Raw genomic sequence first — 14,405 nt, 5'->3', positions numbered from 1 at the left:
AAAAACGTAGTGACCAGGTGCCAGATGGAGATCATAAGCACGCATCCAAGAGAAAGCTAAGACAATGGCGGACACAGCGCCGAAAAGACACAAATAAGGCGAGGTGAGGTGCCAAGCGGCCAAAGCTCGTTCCATAATGAGAGTGAATCTGGGGTTGGCTTCACCCGCTGGCAAGCCCTGAAGGAGAGGATGAGGATGAAGAGCGACGCAGAGTTGGCCTGTACACTGGGAGGTGTTCTGGTTACTGCGGTCAGAAGGCGTGTCCTTCTGGTGTCGTTGAGCCGGGGGGAGGGGCGAACTTTGAATGTTAAACTGCAATCCACAAATCCTGCACATCCTACCTTTAATAAAATAGCTTTGCCGTTTTGTTCAGACACTCAAGGCTTAATGGTTTATTCGTCACATGCGTCACGTACAATAAGCAGTGAAATGACTGGCAAACTCAGAAAACGGCAACAAATGAGACATGGAACAACAATAACTATAAAAATTCAATTCAATTTATTGTCATTAAAAACAATGTGCAGACACATGTTAAAAATGAAATGAGCGCCGTGGCTTCACCAAACAGTGCAAGAGAGACACAGACAAACACAGCAAACACAGTATAAGATATACACACATGAAGACCAACAGCTAAGAATAAGTTAAAAAAGAGCTGGAGTACAAAATATTTAAAATATCTACAGACATTCAGTGGGTAGCCAGGTTCAGGTGGGCAACAGCTTGTGGAAAGAAGCTGTTTTTGAGCCTGGTAGTGCGGGCTCTGAGGCTCCTGTAGCGCCTCCCAGAGTGCAGGGGGGAGAACAGTCCATGGTTGGGGTGGGTGGGATCTCTGCTGATGCTCAGACCCCTTCGAAGGCAGCGTTTGTGATAAATGTCTTTTATGGCTGGGAGCTGGGTACCGGTGATATGCTGGGCCGCCTTGACGACCTGCTGCAGAGCTTTCTGGTCTACTGACGTGCAGTTGCCGTACCACACTGAGATGCAGATGGTCAGGATGTTCTCTATGGTGCAGTGGTAGAAGTTGGGGAGAATTTTGGGGGGTAGACGGGCGCTCCTCAGGAAATGCAGGCGTTGTTGGGCCTTTTTCACAAGGGCCTGGGTGTTTAATGTCCATGAAAGGTCCTCGCTGATGTGGACTCCAGGGAATTTAAAGCTGGAAACATGCTCCACTTCCACCCTGTTGATGTGTATGGGGGAGTGGCTGCAGCTTCTAGACCTCCTGAAGTCCACAATCAGCTCCTTTGTCTTCTGCACATTAAGGACAAGATTGTTGGTAGTACACCATGATGTGAGGTGCTGAATCTTGTCTCTGTAGGCCGTCTCGTCATTGTTGGTGATACGGCCAATGACTGTGGTGTCATCTGCAAACTTAACTATAACATTTGAAGGGTGAGTTGGCAGGCAGTCGTGGGTGAAGAGGGAGAAAAGGAGGGGGCTCAGAACACAGCCTTGAGGGGCACCTGTGCTGAGGGTCAGGATGGAGGAGGAGTGGTCACCTAACCTAACAGACTGAGGTCTGTTGGTCAGGAAGTCCAGGATCCAGTTACAGAGGGAGGGGTTGAGGCCAAGGGAGAGGAGTTTGGTGGTTAGTTTGGCGGGGATGATAGTGTTGAAGGCAGAGCTGTAATCTATAAACAGCATCCGGATGTATGTGTTGTTAAGTTCAAGGTGGGTCAGAGCAAGGTGCAGGGCAGTGGCAATGGCATCCTCAGTAGACCTTTTGGGATTGTAGGCGAACTGATGTGGGTCGAATGTGGGGGGATAATGTTTTTGATGTAAGCCAGAACCAGTCTCTCAAAGCACTTCATGGCAATGGGGGTGAGTGCTATGGGTCGGTAGTCATTCAGACATGTGGATGTTGGTTTCTTGGAGACAGGAATGATAGAGGTGGTCTTAAAGCATGCCGGGACTTTAGATCGGGACAGTGAGAGGTTAAATATAGTTGTGAAGACCTCAGCCAGCTGGTCGGCACATTCCCGGAGGACCCGACCCGGTGTGCCGTCTGGTCCGGCAGCCTTCCGTGTGTTCACTCTGCGCAGTGATTCTCTGACCTCTGCGACTGATAGAGTGAGCACCTGGTTTTCTGGGTGGCTGGGGATTTTTGTGGCTGGGTCAGTATTGTTCTTGTCGAAGCGGGCATAGAAATGATTTAGCTTGTCTGGCAGGGAGGCATCATGGACAGTGGGACTGCAATTAGAGCTTTTGTAGTCTGTGATAGACTGAATGCCTTGCCACATTCGCCGAGGATCAGAGTTATTGTGAAAGTGGTCCTCTATTCGTAGGGAATATTTATGTTTGGCTGTTCTGATGCCCTTTTGGAGGTTTGATCTGGCTGTGCTGTAGGCCTCACAGTTACCTGACTTGAACGCTGCCTCCCAGACTTTCAGCAGCTGCCGGACCTCACTGGTCATCCAGGGTTTCTGGTTTGGAAAGGCGCAGATTGATTTTTTGTTGTGACACTCTCAGTGCAAAAGTTAATGTAGGCTAGTATGACAGAATTAAATACAATAAAATTTAAAAAGTTAAAAAAGAACCCAGAGAGTATACATACAGAAGGTATTCATGATAAATATCTGTGTGCAATGTTCAGTTAATATGCAAGTATAAGTGTGTAAAATAGTCTGAATGAGTAAAATGTAGTGTCTGAGTGTGTGAGGAAAAGTAGCAGTAGTGTTACAAATGTAATTGTGTTGTGTTTAGTGTCCTTATTGCCTGGGGGAAGAAGCTTCTTCTGAGTCTCTCAGTGTTGGCGTTGTGGCTACAGAAGCATCTGCCTTACCACAGTAGCTGAAACAGTCTGTAATTGTGGTGATGGAGATCCGTAATAATCCTTTTAGCCTTGGTCCTACACCGCCTGGTGTATAGGTCCTGTACAGGATGAGTGTGGTCCTTGAGGCACACTCAGCTGACCGTGCCACTTTCTGAAGGGTTTTTTGGTCTTGAGAGGTACAGTTCCTATACCAGATTGTGATGGGCCCTGCTAGGATGTGCTCAATGGCACTAGAGTAAAAGAGTTTCTGGATTTGTGAGGAGACACTGAATTCTTTAGTTGCCTGAGGTGATAAAGCCGCTCGCCTTTTTCACCAGAGTGTCTGTGTGCCGTGTCCATGTAAGGTCCTCAGTGATGCAACCATCAAGGTAACTGAAGCTGTTACTTGGACCCCGTTGATAGAGAGATGGGTGTACGTCTTCCGCTGTGTTTTTCTGAAGTCCACAACAAGCTCCTTGGTTTTACTGACGTTCTGAGAGAGGCTGTTGGTCTGGCACCACTGTGACAGATCCTCCACCTTTTCCAGGTAGGCCATCTCTTTGTTGTTGGAGATCAGGCCCACTACTACTGTGCCGTCAGCAAACTTAACAATGGTGTTTGAGCTGCTCGTGGCCACACAGTCATGTGTGTACAGAGATTCAAGCAGGGGACTCAGAACCCAACCTGGGGGGGGGCTCTTTTCCGCTCACCCCTTGTGGAGTTACATCTTGTACATGCAATTGTGTAATTGCATCTTGTTGTTGCATTCGCAGGACTATTGGTTTACCTTTCTAAATGAATTCTTTGCCAGCAGTCCCAGAAGTAGTCATAGTAGAAGTATTTTTAACCATAATACATGTCCTCAACACAGACAAAGCCACTTCACTCTCTTTGCTCCAGCTGTTTCTAGGCAATGCCTGGACTTGTTGATTTCTTCTTTGAGTGTTCTGTCTCATTTTCTGCCACCGCTTCTCAGCTCTCCAGCCACTGACTTCTTCATGCATTCAGTCTTACTGTATTTCTGCTATCTATTGTGCTTCTCCTCCTGATGTATTTAGTCAGTGAAGACCATCACTCCGCCGTTTGGCTTATCGACCATGCGATCACCATATCTCATTCCATCTGCTTTATTCTCTCTTTCCCTCTGTCTACCGTGCTCTTCTAGGTATGATCCTTGTGGCTATGGACCCCCAGCTGGGCCCCTTGCTGTATAAATGTGATCCGGCAGGCTACTACTGTGGTTTCAGGGCCACGGCTGTTGGGGTCAAACAGACAGAAGCCACCAGCTACTTGGAGAAGAAACTAAAGAAGAGGCCAGACCTGAGCCAAGATAAGACCATACAGGTACAAATGGAGGCTCACAGGATGGAGCTGGTGGATGCCACTGGCAGGGTACTGTTGCACTGCATAACAGAGTAAAAAGTAGTTGTTTAAGCCAGAGAAAATAGGTTTGGTGCTAATATGGTGGCAGGGTGACTTAAGAAAGATTGCAGGATCCTGCAGCATTAACCTATTTCCATTTCTTTGAGCAGGTCACCACTTGCTTATTCACCATGTTATTTGTGCATACAATGAGCTGTACAATTAAGGTTTCTACCTTGAGAAGGAGGTAGAACTCATCCCCTTACAAGATTTTCCCTCACAACCATGTACTCCTTGTCCTAATAACACAACTCTTAAAAAATCCCTACCACGGGAGCCTCTTCAGCACCTCTCCAGTGTATGGGTTTTCTATTTTGTGTTCTGAACTGTTGATTCAGCGTTTTGTGTGTGGGACACAGGTCGACAGTCATGTACTTTAAGCTAATCAGCAACCTAACCAGGGTTCTCACCTGGGAACCCTGGAAAACCTGGAAATTCCGAGACTACATTTCCAGTCATGGAAAACCAGGAAAAGTGACTAAAATGACCAAATATTTTGGAAGGAAATCTTTGTTGTCCTGGAACATTTTGATTGTATTTAGCCCCTCACTCCGATCGCAACTGTTGGTCCTTCCTAGAAAAGAAGTCGGGCACCTCTGGATTATAGGACAAGTAAACTGTGCTGTATGACCGGTATGCCACCTCCTGGCACGCAGTGTCTCCACCTAGTGGCTGACTGTATGTATTTTTAACCCACTGGGCATTGTTTAGCCCGTTTGGGGCTGCTGTAGCTGGCCAGTGTGGCGTGTTGAAGCCAGCACATGGTGTTAGCAGTGTGACGTCAGCAGCTCCACAGAGCAAATTAAATGTTGCCTGTGAGTTTGAGCACACATGCCGTTTGATGTTAAGCATGGGAAGTACAATAGATCGTTAAGACATTATTGCTGCGATCGCGATACTAATTTACGTTAGCGCGGTAATGGTAATTCCGAAAAAGATTATGCAACAGTTTCTTTAAATTTAGATTTTTGTACTTAACTCTATGTGAAACTTTGTCATGGCAATAGAAAATGTTGTAGAAAATACATGATATATCATAATGGTTAATTCAGATTATTTATTTCTAATGACAGAAGTGAGTGAGGCAGGGCAGAATGTCAAGGAGGTCTAAGTTTAAGGAGGAACGGAAGGCAAATTCTGAGTTCAGGGACCGGATAAGACACGTGGAAGGTGGTCTTGCATACTGCAAGATATGCAAAACATTTTTGATGTAGGCAACATGGGCATATCTGCTGTTAAAAACCATGCCAAAGGACAGGGACATGTCAAGAAGGTCACATCAATCAGCGGGCCACGAATTACTGACTTCATCAGTCAACCTCCCACCCCAAATTCTGAAGCTGGCAGACAGGCAACAGTGGCAGGGAGCCAAGGGAGCAGAGAGGCAACAGTGGCAGGGAGCCAAGGGAGCAGAGAGGCAACAGTGGCAGGGAGCCAAGGGAGCAGAGAGGCAACAGTGGCAGGGAGCCAAGGGAGCAGAGAGGCAACAGTGGCAGGGAGCCAAGGGAGCAGAGAGGCAACAGTGGCAGGGAGCCAAGGGAGCAGAGAGGTCCAAGCATCAACTTCTCAGAGTCTAACTCCACGTCAGGTTGCACCCAACATTGGACGTAATTTCCCCAGTGAAGCTGTTTTAGAAGCAGAGATCCGTTGGGTGATAAAAATTACCCTTTCCCATTTTTCTTTTAACTCATGTTCGGATATGGATACACTGTTCGCGCAAATGTTTCCTGACAGTGAGATAGCCAAAAAGTTCACACGTGGTTCAACCAAAGCTGCATATCTGGCTTGTTTTGGCCTGGCATCATATTTCCGAGAGACGCTCGTGAAAGACATCAGAAAATCAGACTGCTACATCATCTCTTTTGATGAATCTCTCAGTAAAGTCATGCAGACTGAGCAGATGGATGGTAGTAGTCTGATACTGGAGTGAGAGCGAAGAGAAGGTGGTTGTCCATTACCCGGACTCCCAGTTTGTGGGACACACCCAAGCAGAAAAGCTGGTAGAGAAAGTGAATAATTCTCTATCTCCACTGGATCCAAACAAACTCCTACAAATATCCATGGATGGCCCAAGAGTGAACTTCACATTTCTGAGAGTATTTGAGGAAGACAGTAGCAAGGAGGACCCAAATGCTAGAGTGTTAGCAAACCTAGGAAGCTGTGCTCTACATACTGTGCATGGGAGTTTTCAACAGGGTTAAGAAGGAGACTAGATGGAATACAGATGATTTTCTAAGAGCCCTTTGGCAGCTTCTTCATGATACACCAGCCAGGCGGGATGACTTCATTGAAATCACCATAACGTCAACAGTCCCCCTCAAATTCTATAATCACAGGTGGGTGGCGGTCTTGGCAGTGGCAGAGCGGGCCATCGAGATTTGGCCATCTCTTCAAAGTTTTTTTGACTGCTACAGGAAACTCCCAAAGAGCAAGGTGCCAACGTCAGCATCATATGTCATGGTCAGAGAAGCTGTTTGTGACCTCCTTTTTGAAGCCAAGCTACAGTTTTTTTGCCTATGTAGCAAGGCAGCTCAAACCATTTCTTGAAGCTTTTCAAACTAATGAGCCTATGGTGCCTTTTTTGGCAAAAGAGCTTCAGTGCATTCTGAGGAGCTTGCTTTCGAGAACATCAAGACACCCCTCCAATTGCTCAAAATCGATGTATTTGACAAAGCACCGCATGTGCCACTAAAAGAGGTTGACATGGGCTTTGCCACCAAACAAGCTCTGAACAAAGCCTCTGAGAAGCTCCAACAGTTCAGGAAAGTATGTGTTGCCTTCCTTTCTGCAAGCGCAAAGAAACTGCTGGACAAATGCCCACTGAATTATGCTGCTGTAAGACACATGATTTCCCTTGATCCAGTCACAATGATCAATGAAGAGAAGAGTGCCATATCCAATTTTGAAAAGCTCCTACAGCTGCTTCTGAATGCCAAATGGCATACTGCACAGGACTGTGACCAAATCCTCAGTGGGTACACAATTTTCCTGACTGAGATGGTTCATCCCCACAAAGAAGAATTCCAGGAGTTTGTCTACAGAAGTGGCTCCTGCCAAGTAGACACATTTCTAGGAAGATTTGCAAATGGTAAAGCAGAGTATGCAAATCTGTGGAAGCTATTGAAAGGCCTATTCACACTGTCACATGGGCAAGCAGCCGTTGAAAGAGGATTCTCGGTTAACAAGGACATGCTGGTTGGAAACCTGAAAGACAGGACTCTGACATCACTATGCTTGATCAAAGATTATGTGACCGGTGGCTCATTGGAAGTACTACTAAGACCCCTCATGCAGCATTGCAAAAATGCCAGAATGTGATATATTCAGTACCTGGAGGGTGGAAAAAAAGAAGAAAGAAGAATCTGCAAATGACAAGAAAAGAAAAGAGCTCAGCTCCGAAATCAAAAAAGTGGCCGCCAAGAGACAGAAAATAATAACCAGCATTGAAGCAATGCAACAAGAGGCAGATGTAATGGCAGAGAAGGCCGAAAGAAAGCGGGACTTCACATTGCTCACAGAGTCTAACTCCTACTGCAAAAGTGTGACAGAAAAAAAGAAAGACGTGACCGTTCTGGATGCAACTTTGTCAGACCTTAAAGAAAGACTTTAAAGGCAGAGGTAGACTAATCCCAGCACTGTTCCTAGAGGTACACCAGATGTCTTTTCAGTAGGCTATGTTGCGTTTTAAATTGTATTTTTTTCAACGTCATTCTGGCATTCAGGCTATTTTAAGTTGGACTTTCATTTTAAGCTTCACTCTCTATTTGTTCTGTGGGATTTAGCTGCACAGCTGCTGTTAGTCAAGCCATTCTAATGGCTCATGCTGTCGACGTCAAGACTACAAGGATTTCAGATGGCCCTACTGAACTGCTTGTTTTCTCAAGGTTTAGATTATTTTATAATGGCCTTTAAATTTTCTAGACCTATGAAAAGTTCTGCTGTATGACGCACGTTAATTTCAGTAAAGCTTATCTGTTAAATGTTAACTCTTTGAGTTGTGCTGTTTTGTTGTTGTTGTTGCTGTGTGCCAGTAGTTGTTCGATAAAAGTAAATTTAACTTAAATTAAAATTAAGATTTTATGCATCAACATCAATACAGCCATAGGGGTGCATACAACCCATTACAATGCCACCTGTTAAACAATGCTTTGACAATAGCACACAACTTACAGTATACATTATGGTGTGATTTGTTACTTTACTGCATTTTGAAATTGTTGCAGAGGTAGAACATAGTCAATTTTTGTCCAGATTTGAAGTTCATATGAGGGACCTGGAGTATAAGCCAGTGTTTGGGGTGAGTATTGTAACTGCCACAGTTCAAGTGTAACAGAACATGTTGGTGTTTGTTTGTTGAGGAGAGCTTGTAGGAAAAAAAACATCAAAACAAAAACATAGCAGTGTAAGTCACACCTAACAACAGGAGGAGGCCAGATGACCTTACTGTACAGTTACTGTACAGTTAGCAGTGAGGGTGCAGTGGTCACCTGTAATGAACATGAGACACTTCATCATGAACTGTGCATCATTAAAAAAGGAGGACCAAAACAGGGGTGAAATGTGTCGATACATGGCCTACCGGTAAATTATTTGACTGTTTCTGAGCAAGTTCTGTCCTGGATTGTCAGGAAAAACTCCTGGAAAAGTCCTGGAAAAGTCCTGGAAAATGATTTCTCAGAAAGAGTGGGAACCCTGCTAACTCTCATCCCTGTTTCCAGTTGGCTATCTCCTGTCTATCTTCCGTCCTGTCCATGGACTTCAAAGCCAGTGAGCTGGAAGTGGGTTTGGTCACCCGACAGCAAGCCAAGTTCAGGTAACTGGAAGATCTGTTGCCTGCAGCATGTACAGATTATTATTCATGCTGAATACAGTGGCCGAGTTTCCTCCGAGTCTACTTTGGGATGAAATACCTGTGTTTTCTATCACCGTACCCATGTCTAATTCATTCTTTCTCTCCCCTCTGCCTTGCTGTCCTTACTGCTCATTTGTCTCTTGCTCTTTTTTTTTCCAATTTGTGTTTGGTGTTTTCTCTTGCTTTTACCTCTTCTTTCATTCCCTTTGCCTCGGCACTTCTTCACCCTCCGCCCCCTGTCTCCTAGGACTTTGTCTGAAGTGGAGATTGAAGCCCATTTGGTTGCCATAGCAGAGCGAGAGTGACGGAAGCAACAGAGACATCAAATCATACTTAATTATAGTTTGTTTGTTTCGTTTTGTTTTTGCTGTCTCAGAACGAGTCCTCTTAACAACAGTGGCACCGAATGAATCTGTTGCAAAAGTAGAAAGTGTTTCACCTGGTGTGTCTGGGTTTATTTTATCAGGCATGCACCATAAAGAGCAGCCTCAGCTGTTATGTGTTGTCTCCGATCTGTGTAGGCCTATATCCTCCCCATGAGGCTTGTTAATCCATCCCAGTAGTAGTCGGAGTGTGTGGGGCGCGTGCCATCAGCTCAATACTCTCCACACTTCAATAACTTGGTAAAACTCAGCCAAACACAATATCATGGATCACCTTCAGAAATCATTATTTGAGCCAAAATAAAGTGACGTAGAAAACGTTTTTAACAGGGTAATCTTCAGTCTCATTATTTCATTCAGTAGCATTTCTTTGTGTTTATTATTGGAAAATAAGACAAATTTGGAGAACCCTGAAGAATAAGTAGACACTCTGGACACTACGCCATTGCAGGACCAACACAGACACACAATCAATCGTGTGTGGGCGACACGGCGGCGCAGTGGTTAGCGCTGTCGCCTCAAAGCAGGAAGGTCCTGGGTTTGAACCCCGGAGTTGTCCAACTTTGGGGGTCATCCCAGGTCCTCCTCTGTGTGGAGTTTGCATGTTCTCCTCGTGTCTGCAGTGGGGTTTCTCCGGGTGCTCCGGTTTCCCCCACCATCAGAAAGACATGCATGTTAGGGTCAGTACTCCTGTCCGTGCCCCTGACCGAGGCATGGCAAGACCACCTGGAGCTGGTCCCCGGGCGCTGCACGGTGGCTGTCCACTGCTCCTAGCTACACAGCTAGGAGGGGTTATATGCAAAGCATACTTTCCCTATGGGGATCAATAACGTATATCAAAATCAAACAAAAAAGATCCAAAATCAAAATCAATCACTTAGAGTGGGGAAATTGCACTTGTGTAATTTCAGAGTTTCCACACAAGCAGTTAAACATGGTTAAATTTGGTTAAAACTTGGGGAAAACATTCAAGTGTTGCTCTCAACCCTGTGAGACAACAGCAGTAACCACGAGGCCACTGAAGGCTAGCCAGCGCCACCCTGTGGCGCAGTGACTTACCAGGCTCAGCAAGGCCCCCCGTTACATTACACTTCTGATGTGATCAGGTATGCAAGTTTCGCCCCACCTCAGGGTGTAGTAACAAATGTCAGTTCCTGGTGTTACAGAATTTTCTAACTCCCTGCAGAATCCGACTCCCCTTGGTGCAAGGCTAGGTTAGGTTAGGCTGACCATTTATTAAAGTGAATTAGTGTTGAATCACCCTCATGCATGAATCGTACATCAACAATAGCCTAATTTTACACATGATCCATGATGATAAAGATACAGAAAATAGAAATGTATGGCAAAAATAGAATATTGTCAATATTTTAAGACCCCCCCAAAATGTCACAAATCATGTTTTCAGGAGAGCTCATGTCTTATTAAGAGGAGCCAAGCTCTCCCTGGCTGCCCTGTAGTTCACATCCTGCCTAAACCCCCTAACTCTAACCCCCCCCCCAACTCTTACCTGTTCACACTAAGGGGTGTCAGACTCTGTGGAGGAGCCGAAAAATTCTGTGGTCCCAGATGTTGGAGGTACTTGTGCTGAACATTGCAGATGGGGTGGAGATAATGTCAGTGAGCCATGTCACACATTAGCTGAGGTCTTTCCATAGCCTGGCTCGTGTTGTACAAAAACTTAAAACAAGTCTTTTTAAATGGCAGTTTGTAACTGACTCCCTGCTCAGGATCTACAAACCCCAACTCCAATGAAGTTGGGACGTTGTGTAAAACATAAATAAAACAACACAATGATTTGCAAATCCTTTTCCACCTCTATTCAGCTGAACACACTACAAAGACAAGATATTTAGTGTTCAAACTGATAAACTTTCTTGTTTTTTTGCAAATATTCCCTCATTGTGAATGTGATGCCTGCAACACGTCCCAAAGAAGCTGGGACAGGGGCATGTTCACCACTGTTCACCACACCACCTTTCCTTTTAACAACACTCAATAAGCGTTTGGGAACTGAGGACACTACTTGTTGAAGCTTTGTAGGTGGGATTCTGTCCCAGTCTTGCTGATGTACGACTTCAGTTGCTCAACAGTCCGGGGTCTCCGTTGTTGTACTTTGTGCTTCATGATGCGCCACACATGTTCAATGGGAGACAGGTCTGGACTGCAGGCAGGCCAGTCCAGTACCCGCACTCTTTTACTACGAAGCCCCGCTGGTGGACCACCTGCAGAATGTGGCTTGGCATTGTCTTGCTGAAATAAGCAGGGACGTCCCTGAACAAGACGTGGCTTGGATGGCAGCATATGTTGCTCCAAAACCTGTATGTACCTTCAGCATTAATGGTGCCTTCCCAGATGTGCAAGTTACCCATGATGCCATGGGCACTAACACCCCCCCCCATACCATCACAGATGCTGGCTTTTGAGCTTTGTGCTGATAACAATCTGGATGGTCCTTTTCCTCTTTGGCCCGGAGGACACCACGTCCATGATTTCCAGAAACAATGTGAAATGTGGACTCGTCAGACCACAGCACACTTGTCCACTTTGTGTCAGTCCATCTCAGAGGAGCTCAGGATCAGAGAAGCCGGCGGGCGGTGTTTCTGGGTGGTGTTGATATCTGGCTTTGGCTTTGCATGGTAGAGTTTTAACTTGCACTTGTAGATGTAGCGACCAACTGTGTTAACTGACGATGGTTTTCCCAAGTGTTCCTGAGCCCACGTGGTCATATCCTTTACACAATGATGTCGGGTTTTAATGCAGTGCCACCAGAGGGGTCGAAGGTCACGGGCATTCAGTGTTGGGTTTGGGCCTTGCCTCTTACGTGCAGAGATTTCTCCAGATTCTCTGAATCTTGTGATGGTATTATGGACTGGAGATGATGAAATCCCTAAATTCCTTGTAGTTGTACGTTGAGAAACGTTGTTCTTAAACTGTCGGACTATTTGCTCACACAGTTGTTCACAAAGTGGTGACCCTCGCCCCATCCTTGCTTGTGAACTACTGAGCCTTTCTTCAGGGATGCTCCTTTAATACCCAGTCATGACACTCCCCTGTTCCCAGTGAACCTGTTCACCTGTGGAATGTTCCAGACAGGTGTTTTTTGAGCATTCCTAAACTTTGCCAGTCTTTTGTTGCCCCTGTCCCAGCTTCTTTGGGACGTGTTGCAGGCATCAAATTCACAATGAGTGAATATTTGCAAAAAACAATAAAGTTGATCAGTTTGAACATTAAATATCTTGTTTTTGTAGTGTATTCAGTTGAATAGAGGTGGAAAAGGATTTGCAAATCATTGTGTTCTGTTTTTATTCACCTTTTACACAACGTCCCGACTTCACTGGAATGGTGGTTTGTAGTATTTGGGATTCAACCTGGGGAAGATGGCCAGAACTGTCTTGCCATAGCCAATGAGAATAGGGGAAACAATGAAAAGCCATTTGAAAATGTTTGATAATTTGATCAGCCTCTGTTTTTCTATCCAGGTAAAGTGTTTAACGATTTGTGTGTGACACCTTATTTATCTATTAGGGAGTGGCACGGTGGCGCAGTGGTTAGCGCGGTCGCCTCACAGCAAGAAGGTCCTGGGTTCGAGCCCCGGGGTACTCCAACCTTGGTGGGTCGTCCCAGGTCGTCCTCTCTGTGGAGTTTGCATGTTCTCCCCGCGTCTGTGTGGGTTTCCTCCGGGGGCTCCGGTTTCCTCCCACAGTCCAAAGGCATGTAGGTCAGGTGAATTGGCTATACTAAATTGTGTGTGTGTGTGTGTGTGTGTGTGTGTGTGTGTGTGTGTGTGTGTGTGTGTGTGTGTGTGTGTGTGTGTGTGTGTGTGTGTGTGGACGGACGAAACCACCCACCCTGTGATGGCCTGGCGGTCTGTCCAGGGTGTCTCCCCGCCTGCCGCCCAGTGACTGCTGGAATAGGCTCCAGCATCCCTGAGAGCAGGATAAGCGGTTAAGATGATGGATGGAGAGATCATTTACCTGTAGTACACAACATGACCACTAGAGAGCAGTATTGTATCTTGTCCTGACCAGGTCTTTCATGAGGGACGTTCTATTTTGACTTAAATAACCATATGAAGAGTCCTCTCAGAGATCCACTCCGCTCTGCATGCATGCACATGCATGTGTCTACGCACACCATCACGAGACCCGTGTTTCATAATGTGTGCGCGCGCGAGTTTTGACGAACGTATCTGTCGTTCTGAGCTTCCGCCACAGCGACCCCTGTCTGCAGGGGCGCGTCCCAGTTCCGCCCAGTTAGGCGACGTTACTTGGCAGTCTGCATGCTGGAAGCGTGCATGTGCACGTATTGCTCGCTCGCGCGCACGCACACACACACACGCGCGCGCGCGCACACACACACAGATATGAAACACAATCACACAATGACGAAGAGCACTAATGTTAGATTCCATCTGCTTTATTGGAAAACGTTGCCACAAAACAGGGCGAAAAAGATGTCCAGACACACAAGAAATATTACTTTTACAAAAGTGAGATTTTATAAGACATTTTTAATTGTCCATGATTAAATTGCATGGTGTAATATTAATTTAGGAGTTACATTAGCGACATGATGACAAAGAGTGAGTCATGTTTTGCCACACACTAGCCTGTTTACTTACCTTGAACACAAACTCAATCAAGACAGGTCAGTGAGGATGTCATTGTTCACTACAGCCCTTCTGTGGAGCTTTAAGGAATGTTATGCTATAGCAGGTCTCCGGTAACTTTGGCCAGGTGTAACACTTTAGTTCTAATGCAAGTAGACCACATATGGTATCTATCGTTTGCTGCAGATAACGAAGGAGCTACCTCAAAATGTTCTGGGTTTCTGACCTGAACAGCGGGTAGCCAGGTAGGTGGTAAGATACTTAGTAAGGGTATTTTGGTGAACCTGTTTGCAGACAATCAGGATTTAGACTGAGAAGCTCATGAAGCACTCACTGCAAAGAGCATTCAACCCTGCTAGCCTATTTAAAATTATAGTGAAA

At 45.8% G+C, this 14,405-nt stretch overlaps 1 protein-coding gene across 1 annotated transcript; it reads left to right on the top strand.

Annotated features, from left to right (window-relative positions):
- The first annotated feature begins 3,366 nt into the window (after positions 1-3,366).
- On the top strand, positions 3,367-9,747 carry LOC130115808 (proteasome subunit alpha type-6-like). Its single transcript, XM_056283652.1, has 4 exons — positions 3,367-3,400; positions 3,921-4,099; positions 8,896-8,990; positions 9,277-9,747. The coding sequence occupies exons 1-4, from the start codon at positions 3,367-3,369 to the stop codon at positions 9,332-9,334; spliced, it is 366 nt and encodes a 121-aa protein (XP_056139627.1). The 3' UTR covers positions 9,335-9,747.
- The last annotated feature ends 4,658 nt before the right edge of the window (positions 9,748-14,405 follow it).

The sequence above is a fragment of the Lampris incognitus genome, chromosome 7 (genome assembly GCF_029633865.1).
Source record: "Lampris incognitus isolate fLamInc1 chromosome 7, fLamInc1.hap2, whole genome shotgun sequence".
Lineage (NCBI taxonomy): Eukaryota > Metazoa > Chordata > Actinopteri > Lampriformes > Lampridae > Lampris > Lampris incognitus.
The sequence above is the reverse complement of the archived record's forward strand: the minus strand, read 5'-3'. Positions and strand labels throughout refer to the sequence as shown.

What these genes read in the sequence shown, in the direction of transcription:
- LOC130115808 (XM_056283652.1), top strand. Translation starts at nt 3,367, where the DNA reads ATGGTGTTTGAGCTGCTCGTGGCCACACAGTCAT. An exon ending in GCTCGTGGCCACACAGTCAT is followed by an intron (nt 3,401 to 3,920) that starts GTGTGTACAGAG and finishes GTGCTCTTCTAG; the next exon opens with GTATGATCCTTGTGGCTATG. An exon ending in GCCAAGATAAGACCATACAG is followed by an intron (nt 4,100 to 8,895) that starts GTACAAATGGAG and finishes CCCTGTTTCCAG; the next exon opens with TTGGCTATCTCCTGTCTATC.